The following is a 13681-nucleotide window of genomic DNA, read 5'->3' as shown; positions in this document are numbered from 1 at the left end:
GTTTGAATCTGGAAGTATTGCTTTACTCCCCAATCCAGCAGAGCGGTCAAGTTTTACGCACAGCAGCCTGTCTCAGAGCAGGTGCAAAAGGAAGTGAGGCGCGGGACCTGAATTGAACTGCTTACCTAACCCCCCCTCCCCCTCCCCCTCCCCCTCCCCCTCTCCCTCTCTACACGCGCATACATTCAAGGGCTTGCAGTCATGAAGCAACTCTCTGCTGGTGAGCGATCTCCTGCTGTAAAGGCTCTCGTTAACAATGTGGATGAACACTGCAATGAGGAGGACTGGCTTCTCTTTGAGGCTGGGATCACACTACCTGCAGGAGCTCAGCTTGGGACTGGTGTGGACTATTAGCAGTGGCAGTGAAATGGTTAAGATTGAATTAAGAATGTCAGGTAGTTGCTTGTTAGTGGCTCGCTGTGTTTATTGTTCTCATCAGAGTTGGTATGATTCATTGAAGCGCTGCAGTAAATCAATGTTAGTCAAGTCTTTGGTTCATCTTGTTGTTGAAGCTCTCTTGTATCCCTGGTGGCTGGGTGAGACGTGTCCTATCAGTGGATCTGGACAGTGGCGTACTCCGTATTGTCCACAGCACTGACCCCTGACCGGACTGGGGCTCCTCCCGGCTGTCTCGTGTGATCGATTACAGCGTAGGTAAGCAAGTCTGAGCTCTGTGAGGAAGACAGATTGATAAGACACCAAATTAATAAGATCCCATCAAGCTCATTAATAAGAGAGCACATTAATAAGACAGCATCATACAGCCTGTTCAACACAGCTTGAAACGAGAGATGCACACTACTATTGAGCAGCCACAAGGGGGACTGGTTTCCATGGCCAATCCATTATTTTGCCTTTAAATTATTGTCACCTGTATTGCTGATATTAATGTTGTAGTACAAGTACTGTCCACCAGGAGGGGCTCGGTCTCACATTTCCAGTTAACAGTTGAACAGCTTCACTTTCTTTTATTTAGTTAACTAACACTGTGAAATGGCCGTGTTCAATTAAAATGATTTGTTTTTATTTCACCAAACAGTAATTCCAAGCTAATAAAAAGCTTTTCTTTAATATCTGCCTTTCATAAAATAACATGATAAAGCAATATGTTGGTTTGCATATCCCATTATTTTCTCATATTTGTATTACATTCAAAGACACAACCTGCACAAACAGGTTTCATCAGTACAGTTTCAATACATACATCAGAAACAGAAATCTCTGTACCAAAAAACTGTTCAGAAATATTGTAACCCCTCCTCTAAAGCTTCCCATCTTTAAGACTGTATTCCAGCAAGTTAAGAGAGTGCCCCCTGGTACAATCACAGCTTCCTGTGCTTTCCACATACATTTCCAGAGCTTAGCCATGTTATTCCTGTCATTTACTATGCTTGCTTGTATTTTACTGTCCCTCATGTTCTCATGTTTTTTTGTGCTATTTACATGGCAAACATCTCAAAGCCATTGCATTCTATAGCAAGTTCTACTCCCTTCAGTAAACAGGAAAACTGTCCATGAAAGCGTGTCCTGTACCTACCGCATTCTGATCTCCAGCATTCTGGTTATTCCCATTAGCATCCGCTGAAAATGGAAAGGAAAACAAAACAAGAGTCAATAATCTTTACAAGCAGGGGGAGGTGTTGTGGAAATAGAGTCCATTTAGACAAGGGCCAAGAAACCAAGGGCAGGGTTTGAACTGTTTAAACTGCCCCCTACAGGTGAGACTGTGCCTTTACAAGCAGGGTGGAGGAGGTGTTGTCTCAATAGAGTCCAGTTAGACCGGAGCTGAGAGATCCAGGGCAGGGTTTAAACAGCTCCCATTGTAGGTTGTGGTTAAACAAATGAAAAGCTTAATCTGTTACCTGCTCTCCTTTTGTACTTTAAAATGACAAAGACTGCAGCACCTATGATGCCGATGACAGCAGAGACGGCTACTGCAGAGAGGATAGCGGGAGTTGCTGATGGTCTAGTTGTCGGGGTTGCTGATGGTCTAGTTGTCGTGGTTGCTGATGGTCTAGTTGTCGGGGTTGCTGATGGTCTAGTTGTCGTGGTTGCTGATGGTCTAGTTGTCGGGGTTGCTGATGGTCTAGTTGTCGGAGTTGCTGATGGTCTAGTTGTCGGAGTTGCTGATGGTCTAGTTGTCGGGGTTGCTGATGGTCTAGTTGTCTGGGTTGTGGTCGTTGTTGTTCCTGAAGTAGTTGAATCTCTCTTTGGAGGTTCTGTAAGCACAATTGAATTTGCATACAAATTATACCTTAATATCTGACACAGCACCCAGTACCTTCTACACAATTGACCACGGCCAAAGACAAAGGGCCCAATTCACGTCCCAGTGGTAAACCTGGAGTGAAGACTGGAGGTGTGTTATTATCACTCCTCGAACTTTACTCCTTGCTTCCGCTGTAATTCACCATCGTCCTAATGGTGTTTTTTCCGTGTCGTTTGATCAGCTCTCATGAATAATTACTTAGCGTTAATACCACCCTTTATACCATGATAGTGGGACTCTTACCTCTTACAGACAGGGCACTAAAACAATGAGAAGCGTCTTGAAAACTACACCACATTATTACTGCGTCACTAATTCAAGTACACACACTGAGCTGTGTGGGTTACATCATTTGCTGAAGGGTATCAGCACTGATATTAAGACAGAAATGGTACCAACGCCAACAAAAACATTCTGTGAATCAGACCCAAAGTCAGTTATCTACAGGTAATGGCCGCTGCAAAGGGTACTAATGCTGTTCTAGACATTGTGTGTATTTAAATGTGTTTTAAGATGTTTGAAATGTATGTCGCTGTTTAAAAGCGAGTTTCAGGATTCTAAAGCCCCAGTCGCTTTAGAGGATTAGCTTTTAAAAGTCCCATTAGCTTAATTTACATCTGGGATAATGACTGAACTCGCTGTGCTTAGAAATTGATTGACTGAGTGTCACAGGGTGACTTAATGTTTATAACTTATTTTTTTGTTTTTTTGCACTTTTATTCTAGGTATTTTAAAGCACCTCATAGGATTATTGTATTAGTTTTATATTAAAGGAAATGAAAGTTTAGGAACCATTTGATTGCGAATAACAACCACGTTTATAATATACAAATGTTTTGGGAGACTTTCATGATATGATTGAACGTTTGTTAATCGTTTTGCAGCTGCCAGAAGTATACACAGTAAGACTGCACGAGTTATTTGAGTGAGTTGTTTTGAACACGTTTTATAAAATGTTATATTGGTTTGGTATTTTAAGTTCGATTTTGCTTTATTTGGAGTGAATTGTATGTATTATATTTTTTTATTATGATAGTATGTACACGTTTTTTATTAAAATTGGTCTTACCTTGTGCCTTGGTATGAAACAGCGTCTAGGCTGGGAAGGAGCAGAGAGCGAGTGATGTCACTTCCAGTGGGAGGTTTTAAGCAAGTTCCGCAATGATGCTGGGAAATGTAGTTTGTACAAATACTGTTAATGGGTCTTGCCAATTGATTCGCTCTGGATAGTTAAGGGAGGAGTTTGATGGATATAAAAGAGCGGAGATAGAGACAACGGGGAGAACTGCGAGAGACAGGGAGTGTGCCACAGAAGAGAGCCAGAGAGAGCCAGAGAGAGCCAGAGAGAGCCAGAGAGAGCCAGAGAGAGCCAGAGAGAGCCAGAGAGAGCCAGAGAGAACCAGAGAGAACCAGAGAGAACCAGAGAGACGGCAGAGGAGAGCTGCAAGAGCCACAGGAGTCCCTGAGAGAGCAGAGACGTGGAGAACAGAGACCGGGATCCAAGAGGAATCTTCAAGACTAAATGAATTAGTAGAACAAGCAGGCTGTACTGGAGAGTGGACTTAGGACCAAAAGAGTGCAGTTTAAAAGGGAAGTAACCGGACCACTTTTAATGATTAGTACATTGCCTAATAGGGTTTATGACCCGCTTGCTGTTTAGGGACCCTAGTGCACCTTTATATTTTCTCTGCTAGAGTGATACCTGTGTTTTTAAAAGGAGATAAACCCAATATTTGGTATTTGTCTGCAACTTGTAATTTATGGTTTTTACACCTGTTCTATTGATATAAATATCTATGATAGAGAGTGGTATTTTTGGGTGTTGCATTTTAAATTGCCTGTGGCTATAGGTTGTGCTCTTAAATATATGGATTGGTATAGTTAACTATATAAAGAAGTGTATTTTAATCTCTGAGGTGTTCTGTGTACTGTATAATTGTGAGTCACTCAGTGCTGTTGCTTTTTTTTGTCTCCAGGGGGGGTGCCTGCCACATCCAGGGAGGAGCTTGGCACCAGTGTGGGGGGGCACTAGCTGCACCTTTTCCTGGAGCGGTTGATGAGGATCCAGTGGTGGTTATTGTGATTTGGTGGCCTGAAATCCATTTCTTTTGTATACTTTGGCACCCTAGCAAAAGTAGTGGGTGCTTTATTATTTTCTTTTGATACTTTGTGCACTAGTAAATTGGTGTGTGCTTTGTTTTTTTATTATTTTTATTTTTGGTAACCCCTGGTACTATAGAAATTGTATTATCATATTTTAATGATTTTTATAAGGATAAGAAACATTGTTTATTGCGAAATGGTACAACTGTTTGCCTTTGTCATGGTCGATCTGTTCCGAGTTCCAACTGGTCATAATTACGAACCTGTGTTGTTTTTAGTGTTGCTAGGGTCCTAGTGCCCCATATATTTAGTCACTAGGTGGCGTAGTTGGCTACTGTTTGAGCTTGAACCCCAAAAGAGTGTCCCGTGACATGAGAAGATCCGTGAACTTTACAATATGGGATAATGAAGGGAATTTGAACACACAGCTTCAATGGTAAACACAAGGGTTTGGTGTTGGCAGCCCTTCTCAGGTTCTGTATTCTAGTTTGTTTTTGTTATGAATGTGTGGATGTTACTTGAAATTATACTGCATGTTATGATTCTACCAGAAACCCCTGTGTGTTAATCCACAGTGAATACATTACACAAAACAACCAAATCAAAAGAAATCAAAAATCTAAACCCAAGCAGTCAGTAATTTGTCAGTAAGGGCTGCAGCTGCAATCTGCCTAGCAGAGGTCCAAATGCCAGTGGAGCAGAAGAACACTTCAGCATGAAAAAAACATAGCGAGAGAGCTACAACTTAACTGAGCAGCAGGAAAATGACCCTTAAACAAACCCCATTGTCTGTGTGTGCTGAAAACAAGGCAGGGTGTTCATGTAGTCACACACAGGACCTTAAGTGGTTTCAGCAGTTCAGCACATATTCTTAATTTTGACACAAGTACGCACCAACCGAAACATGTTTATTATATTTACCTTGAACTGTCAGTTTAACATTCCTGTAAGTGACACATTTCCCATTGATCACCACTGTACACGTGTAATCCCGAGTGTCCTCCAGTGTGAGCTCAGAGATTAGCAGAGAGGCGTTTCCAGAGGAGACTTCATCAGACAGTTTCACTTGGCCGCTCCACTGCGCAGGGATGGGTGCTGAGGGGGTCTCTGAGTCAATTAATAGAACTGAACTCTGATCTGGATATGCATACCATGTGACTGCTACATCCTGCCCACGGGTGGGGGTGTAAGAACAGGGAAGCACTGCTCTCCCACCAGCTGAGCCAGAGACAGCAACATGGTCTTGTGCAGAGCAATCTGCTATAAGAGAGAGAAGAGACAATAAACTCAATGGAATAAGCACCTACATTCTTCTGTTGAGAATATTTCGGTTGTTTCCTCATATTTTTGACGTTGCAGATCTTTCAAAGACAACGCTATTGATGAAAAGTTTCGGCTGCTTCCTGGTCCCCAATTATTTTGTGTTTGTTTGTTTATTTAACCAGGAGATTTACCCATTGAGACCGAGGCCTCATTTACAAGGGGGTCCTGGAAAACAATAAAGGACAAATACAACACAAGCAACACAATAAAAACATGTGGTTCAGACTCAGTCAGCAGCATTGTGACAGGGCAGCGGTAGCGGGTGGGGCCCCAAAAATTGGGGAGGCATAAAATATTGACAGCGGGTCCGACTTTTTCACTCCTGTTTTCACATTTGAAACGATGCTATTCAATACAAATGCTGCCATTTACATAAACACTTGTGTTTGTTTACTATACGATACAGCAACAAAGCAAAGTGCTAATGAGTAAATATTATTATTATTATTATTATTATTATTATTATTATTATTTATTTATTTCTTAGCAGATGCCCTTATCCAGGGCGACTTACAATTGTTACAAGATATCACATTATTTTTACATACAATTACCCATTTATACAGTTGGGTTTTTACTGGAGCAATCTAGGTAAAGTACCTTGCTCAAGGGTACAGCAGCAGTGTCCCCACCTGGTATTGAACACACGACCCTCAAGAGTCCAGAGCCCTAACCACTACTCCACACTGCTGCCCTATGCAATCGTGAAACCAGACAATAATACCAACACCATATAATAATAATAAATCGGACACTACTATGCCTACTGTCAACCAACAAGCTTACTTAGGCCTAAAAAACGCCACGGCATTATCAGACTTTAAATTATGACGGGAACCCAAGTGTTGCACATTTGAAATAAAGCACTTTACGCACATGTATGTTTGATCCCCCCCCCCCAGAATACCCCAAATGTTTACATTTAGTACAGCAATTGTTTCCACAGAGAGGAATATAATAAATAGAAGCAATAACTGCAGCTCCTGTGCCTTTCCCTGTGTGTATGTAATCCCAAATATTAATAAAGAATGAGAAATAACATGAAATGCAGTTTAACTGTGTGTCAATATCACAATATTATTGTTGGTAACTGAACAATAACAACAACAACAACAACAACAACAACAACAACAACAAGTTTCCTCACCTCGATTACTTTCATAAGAATTCCATTCGTCGATCTTTCATCCTCGCATCACGCTGCCATGGAAACAGCCTTTGCTCTTGAGGTCTGGAAGTAAGGTTGATTCCATTGAAATGCAGGCCAGTCCAGACAGTCTGTTTTGCCCCATTGTATTCCACAGGTAGGTTTTCATTCTCATCTAGCATGAAAATGAAGGTTCTGCTGACACGCTAGTCACTGGAATGGTTGGCATTAACTTCAGTAGCTTACACACTTCTGGTACGGTTTGTGAAAGATCGTTCTCCTTGATGAATTGCAATAGCTCTCCTGGTGGTTTATGGAAAGCTGCATCCTCGTAGATATACCGTGCAGTTCATTCTTCAACCTTTGTCTGAAACAGCATCCTTGTCTCATCAACGGGAACCCCTTTGCTTTTAAGAAGTCTTTAGAGAGTCCAAGATCAACAATCCGGAAGAAGTCAAGCTTTTTCATGTCAGCAAACCTCTCTGATAGCTGACAACGGCAAGTCAGAAAAGATCACAGCTACGTTTACAAAATAAACACATGTATTATTTTAAAAAGAAGGATTCGTCTCACTATGATTCATTGCGTTTTAATGTCAGAATCGGTGCAATATTACTGTCAGTTGTCCAGGTGAAAGAACACGGTAAAAAAAAAAAATTATAATAATAGTAATAATATCAAATAAAATAAACACAGTAGTGACTGTACAATCCTACTAATATTTATTATTAATAGTAACATATACTTATAGCACTGTATTTATTTATTTATTTCTACATGTATTTATTTATATATATATTTATTTATTTATGTATTAGTATATGTATGTATGTATTTTTCATTTTGGCATAACATAGCCTCCATAACCGAAACTATAATTCAATACAATATACATTTTTAAAAAAAAATCGTGTACATTAAAATTATCTCTCTATCTTTCTATCTTCTCCTTTCTCCGTATCTCATGAAACACGCGCCTGTTTTGTTCTTTTCCGCCTTTACTACATTTCAATCACACCTGTCCATTGACGGCAGAAAAGTGTTTCATTGCTTTCCTTGTATTTGTGTTTCCCGTTATATATCACATGGAAAGGGTTTCTGCTCCTCTTGGTCTTCTTGGGGAATGCAGTGCTTTTTATTATTATTATTATTATTATTATTATTATTATTATTATTATTATTATTATTATTAATTTCTTAGCAGACGCCCTTATCCAGGGTGACTTACAATCGTAAGCAAATACATTTCAAGTGTTACAGTACAAGTAATACAATAAGAGCAAGATAAATACAATGACTTTGGTTCAAGCAAGTACAAGTGTGACAAAATACAATTCAATAATACAGCAGATAACAGTGACAGTGATAGTTACATCAAGATATGATTAAAAACAAAATACTACAGATTAAACACTTGGCAGATTACAGTACCCTGAAGTACAGGATTAAATGCAGTAAAATAGGGGGCAGATAAGAGCAAATAAAGCGCATTTAAGGAAGGGTGATAGTGTCCCAGGGGAAAAACAGAGGAGTTCTACAGGTGCTGTCTGAAGAGGTGAGTCTTAAGGAGGCGCCGGAATCTGGTCAGGGACTGGGCGGTCCTGACATCTGTAGGAAGGTCATTCCACCACTGCGGAGTGAGGGTGGAGAAGGAGCGGGCTCTGGAGGCAGAGGAGCGTAGAGGAGGTAGAGCCAGTCTTCTAGTGCAGGAGGAGCGGAGAGGTCGAGTGGGGGTGTAGAGAGAGATGAGGGTCTGGAGGTAGCTGGGTGCAGTCTGGTCAAGGCATCTGTAGGCTAGTACAAGAGTCTTGAACTGGTTGCGAGCGGTGATTGGTAGCCAGTGGAGTGAGCGGAGTAGTGGAGTTGTGTGGGAGAAGCGAGGCAGAGAGAACACCAGGCGGGCAGCGGAGTTCTGGATGAGCTGGAGCGGACGGGTGGCGGACGCAGGGAGGCCAGCCAGGAGGGAGTTGCAGTAGTCTAGGCAGGAGAGTACCAAGGCCTGGACCAGGAGCTGGGTGGTGTAGTTGGTGAGGAAGGGTCGGATTCTTCGGATGTTGCTCAGGAAGAATCGGCAAGTGCGTGCCAGAGTGGAGATGTGCTGGGAATAAGAGAGGCAGGGGTCCAGGGTGACTCCAAGGTTCTTAGCTGAGGAAGAGGGAGAGAGTGTGGTAGATTCCAGAGGAACAGAGATAGAGAGATCAGAGGAGGGGGAGGAGGAGGGAAAGAAAAGGAGGTCAGATTTAGAGAGGTTGAGTTTGAGGTGATGCGAGTGCATCCAGGAGGAAATAGCAGACAGACAGGTAGAGATACGGGAGGAGATGGTGGAGTCAGAGGTGGGGAAGGAGAGGAAAATCTCAGCATCATCAGCATAGAAATGGTATGAGAAACCATAGGATGCGATGAGGGGGCCCCAGGGAGCGGGTATAGAGAGAGAACAGGAGAGGACCCAAGACTGACCCTTGGGGTACTCCTGTTAAGAGAGGGTGAGGTGTGGAGGTTGCTCCACGCCAGGTTACCTGGTAAATGCAGTTGGAGAGGTAGGAGGAGAACCAGGCCAGAGCAGTGCCAGAGATCCCCAGGTCAGCGAGAGAGGATAGTAGAATAGAGTAATCAACAGTGTCAAAGGCAGCAGAGAGGTCGAGGAGAATTATTATTATTATTATTATTATTATTATTATTATTATTATTATTATTATATTTTATGTATATGCTTTTTATTTTTATATCCTTTTGTATTAATACAATCCAAAAAAATTTGAATTAAAAAGAAGTGTTTCATTTTAAGAAATGTGAAACCAGAACACACAGAAATACTTGGGACTGTAATTAGGAAGTGTACTGCTGAGAAAAAAAAATGAAGGAAATTAAAATTGAAATGTACTGCAGATTACTCAATGGCAGAAGAACAAACGCCATTCACTAAATTTAGCTCTCGGATTGTACTAATGAAAATATCTAAAATATGACAACGTGCTTGCTGTGGTGTATTTAATATCGTAAATAGCAGAAAAAACTCACTGCGATTAAAATGTGTTTTTACTGAACAATAAACAGTAACATGTAATCATAAGAGCTGTCTGTGTTACACGCTGTCAGATCAGGACTTCACTAACACTGAGCATAGGAGCTGCTGTTTCCCATTACAACTGTACACAATTAAAGGCGCGATCACCAATTCCATACACAACACCTGCAAAATATATAAACATACTGAGTTCATTGCAGTCATCAGCTGCATAGATGAACCATCCAGCAGAATGAGGCAACAAACAAGTGAGTACAGACTCAACACACCTGGCTGTAAGATTGCACAGTTACTGGTACACCTGGTGTTGGAAACACTGGTACTTTAGATGAAAAGGTTGAAAACCACTGGTCTAGATGGACCCTGCATAATAACTGAAGGCTCTGTACAAAACATCTTAGAAATGTCTTCATGGAGAAAGAACAACATGAATAAACAGACAGTTTTTGCCTTTTGCTGTCTGTAACGGGAGATCTGTGCTGACTGTCGGGCGCATGCATGGTAATGCAAGAAGAGGGCAGCAGCCTTGTAAGATCCACCTGTTAGTCATGGCGATGACACGGAGAGGTGGGGAAGAGGGTGTGTTGGCTTTCCATTTCTCTGAGTGGCTGAGAGGCGGGCCTTCGGGGATTGCTCGCCCCATAAGTACTGCGCTTGGTTATGCATTCAGGTGGCCGTGATTGAGAATTCCCAGAGATGCTGAGACCAGGCAGGAACGCCAGTGATTGGAGCAAGAAAACAGGCGAGCACAGCTGAGGAAGACAGCCAGCTTAGAGAAAGAAAATAATACATAAAATAAATTGTTTAGTACCTGAGGGAATGTGTGTGACTAGAAGGGGAACCTTGGCCACCCCAGTGTATAGTTCATAGCACAGTGTAGGACGGAAACCCGAGCTGACCGGCTGAGCGGCAGTGGGGGCACTACGTAAGCAGCACCTTTATTTTGTAGTTTTATTATTGTGTTTTATTTTCCCTTTTCATTTCGCCTTTTGTTTTCATTATTATTTTGAGCACCTGCGAGTGCGCCAGCATAAACCTGACTGTCTACCTGTGTTGGTAACCCTGTGGTCCTGATTACCTTTGCCGGTATTCAGGACACAGACAACAGCGCCCGCTGCAGACCAAAATAAATCAGTGCGCCGGAGTGGCATTTCAACTATAGTTAAGAACATAAGAAAGTTTACCAATGAGAGGAGGCCATTCAGCCCATCTTGCTCGTTTGGTTATAAGTAACTTATTGATCCCAGAATCTCATCAAGCAGCTTCTTGAAGGATCCCAGGGTGTCAGCTTCAACAACATTATTGGGGAGTTGGTTGCAGACCCTCACAATTCTCTTTATAAAAAAGTGCCTCCTATTTTCTGTTCTGGATGCTCCTTTATCTAATCTCCATTTGTGACCCATGGTCCTTGTTTCTTTTTTCAGGTTGAAAAAGTCCCCTGGGTCGACATTGTCTATACCTTTTAGAATTTTGAATGCTTGAATCAGATCACCGCGTAGTCTTCTTTGTTCAAGACTGAATAGATTCAAATCTTTTAGCCTGTCTGCATACGACATGCCTTTTAAACCTGGGATAATTCTGGTTGCTCTTCTTTGCACTCTTTCTAGAGCAGCAATATCCTTTTTGTAACGAGGTGACCAGAACTGAACACAATATTCTAGATGAGGTCTTACTAATGCATTGTAAAGTTTTAACATTACTCCCCTTGATTTAAATTCAACACTTCCCACAATATATCCGAGCATCTTGTTGGCCTCTTTTAGACGGGTTCTATATTTTCGGGTGGTTTTAGCAAAGCGCTGTTTATTTTATTTATTTTACATAAACACTTTAGTCAGATAACAGAATATCTCTGCCATGATTGACACAACAACACATGGAATCAGAAGCAGAGTAAGACGCATACAGACACAGCCCTTAGAGTTTGTTTAGTCAGCGCTGAGCCTCTAGCCCTCATCGTTGAAATTAGGAATGATTTTTGGAAGTGTTTCTACTCATTGTTGAGTTTATGAACACACCCAATTGCTCGTGCACAGAGTCTCAGCGGCATTAGTTCATTTTTGATTGATTGTTTATTGTTGTCCAGTGATTATAATCGACAAAACAGGATTACATTGCATTCTATTATTTCTATAATTATAGAATAATATTGACATAATGATGAGTCAAAGGGAAATGTCATATATGTTTGCCACAGCACGTGGAAAACAGAAGAAATTAAACGACAGCGAGACAGCAAGGAGGGATTGACTTGCGGAAGAAACTATTAATATTACTTATGCCCAGGTAACATTATTTATACATGTATGCTCTAAAGAAAAGGTACCATGGATTTGAAAATGGGCTGTAGGCTCATGTGCTGTGTGTTTTCGGATTTCAATTTGACCCTATTTCAATTTTTGATTCTGTAATCCTTTTAAATTCAGTTTTTTTTTAATATATATCTCATTCCTGGTATGCACAAGGTACTTTACAGCACGTCCTTTGCCTGATCGGGGTGAATAAGGCATTATTTAAATGACCAATAGTATTATACGGTATTGTAGTTCTCACAGAATATCATTTAAACACCACAATGGTACCGGAATGGTATTTAAAGTGAAAGTTGCTCTATAAACTCTGTGTTGTCTTTCTCACAGTGGATCAGCAGAAAATGAGATTGAAGGTGATCTACATTATTAGATACATTCTGGTTGAAATGTACTCTTAGGATTACTGTTTTAACATTGCTTACATGCATTTACCTGGACAGAAACCATTAGGCAATGCTATACATGAAAATGAATGGATTTCTTTTTCTAATACATTTTTGCCATATGCAAATATTGGTATTAGTTTGGCAAATAAAAGGTTATTTTCATGCATGAAAAGGGTTCAAACATACCTGCATACAGCGACTTGGGGTGAGTGATCTTTTGATTATTGCGAGCCAACCCACAAAGCAAAAACATTAGACTTACAGGCTGGGGTTGACAAATTTGCCAGATGAAAGCAAGACGCCACCCCCTTTTATTTTAGTTTCTTCACGACTGTGTAAACGTGTTATTAAAGCTTTGCTACATGTTTCTACTTTTGACATTCACAGGAATGGGATGCTTATTTAGCTGCTGATGTTCACTGGTTTATATTTGATACAAAGTGTCATTCTTTGTGGGAAGCAGGTGTATCAAACTTAACTCAAGGTTGCATGTATCAAATCTGGTGAGATCTAAAATAAAGAGTTAAACTGCATTCTCACCCCTGGCTCTTATTGTGAAGACCATGCAATACATGACAGTTTTTCTTTTATTTTTTCAATGATCTGAAATAAGAGCAGTCTAATGTCCCTGGCTGCTACTCTAAAACAATTTTAAATAATGGTGTTGTACCGCTATTTGTTTAATGTAGCAGTAGTTGCAGTATGGAACTGACTTTTTTCAAATGTAACCTAACTGGGACATCGGAAGCTGGCAGCAGAACATTTCGCTTTGCGTGAAAGCCTTTTCCCACTTTTAAAAAACAAATGCTTCAGTGAAAACAATGACCGTAACGTTACACACTTTATTACAATAAAATGAGACTTAGTGGAGCGACATTTTCCATTTTGTTATAAACCAGTGCCATGCTTTAAAAATACTTGCGTTGCACATTTTGACAAAGCGCAGCATGCTATCTCGTTGTAAACTGGCCCAATTACTGCCTGTTTATCCTCATTCATGATGCTATTTGGGACAGAGAATGCTCAATGCAGCACTTTGCAAATATAGTGTGGTAATTGATTAAAGTTTATGTTAGCTGTCTCTGCTGTACCTCCATACAAGGTGTGAAAACCCAT

General features: G+C 40.9%; 1 protein-coding gene across 1 annotated transcript; it reads right to left on the bottom strand.

The window, feature by feature from the left end:
• Positions 1–169: 169 nt before the first annotated feature.
• LOC117402118 (T-cell immunoglobulin and mucin domain-containing protein 2-like) lies at positions 170–13681 on the bottom strand. Its single transcript, XM_059007924.1, has 5 exons — positions 13657–13681; positions 5294–5632; positions 1863–2219; positions 1538–1581; positions 170–671 (listed from the first exon to the last, which is right to left on the bottom strand). Exons 1-5 carry the CDS (start codon positions 13679–13681, stop codon positions 552–554), a joined length of 885 nt encoding a protein of 294 aa, XP_058863907.1. The 3' UTR covers positions 170–551.

The sequence above is a fragment of the Acipenser ruthenus genome, chromosome 36 (assembly GCF_902713425.1).
Source record: "Acipenser ruthenus chromosome 36, fAciRut3.2 maternal haplotype, whole genome shotgun sequence".
NCBI lineage: Eukaryota > Metazoa > Chordata > Actinopteri > Acipenseriformes > Acipenseridae > Acipenser > Acipenser ruthenus.
Note: the sequence above shows the minus strand (reverse complement) of the source record. Positions and strands in the feature narration are given on the sequence as shown.

Bases quoted from the DNA above. Each gene is read 5' to 3' on its own strand.
- LOC117402118 (XM_059007924.1), bottom strand. From the start codon at position 13,681: ATGGGTTTTCACACCTTGTATGGAG. The intron at 2,220-5,293 runs GTAAATATAATA...TTGTGCTTACAG, and splicing joins TGTTAAACTGACAGTTCAAG to AACCTCCAAAGAGAGATTCA. The intron at 672-1,537 runs GTAGGTACAGGA...TCTTCCTCACAG, and splicing joins ATGCTGGAGATCAGAATGCG to AGCTCAGACTTGCTTACCTA.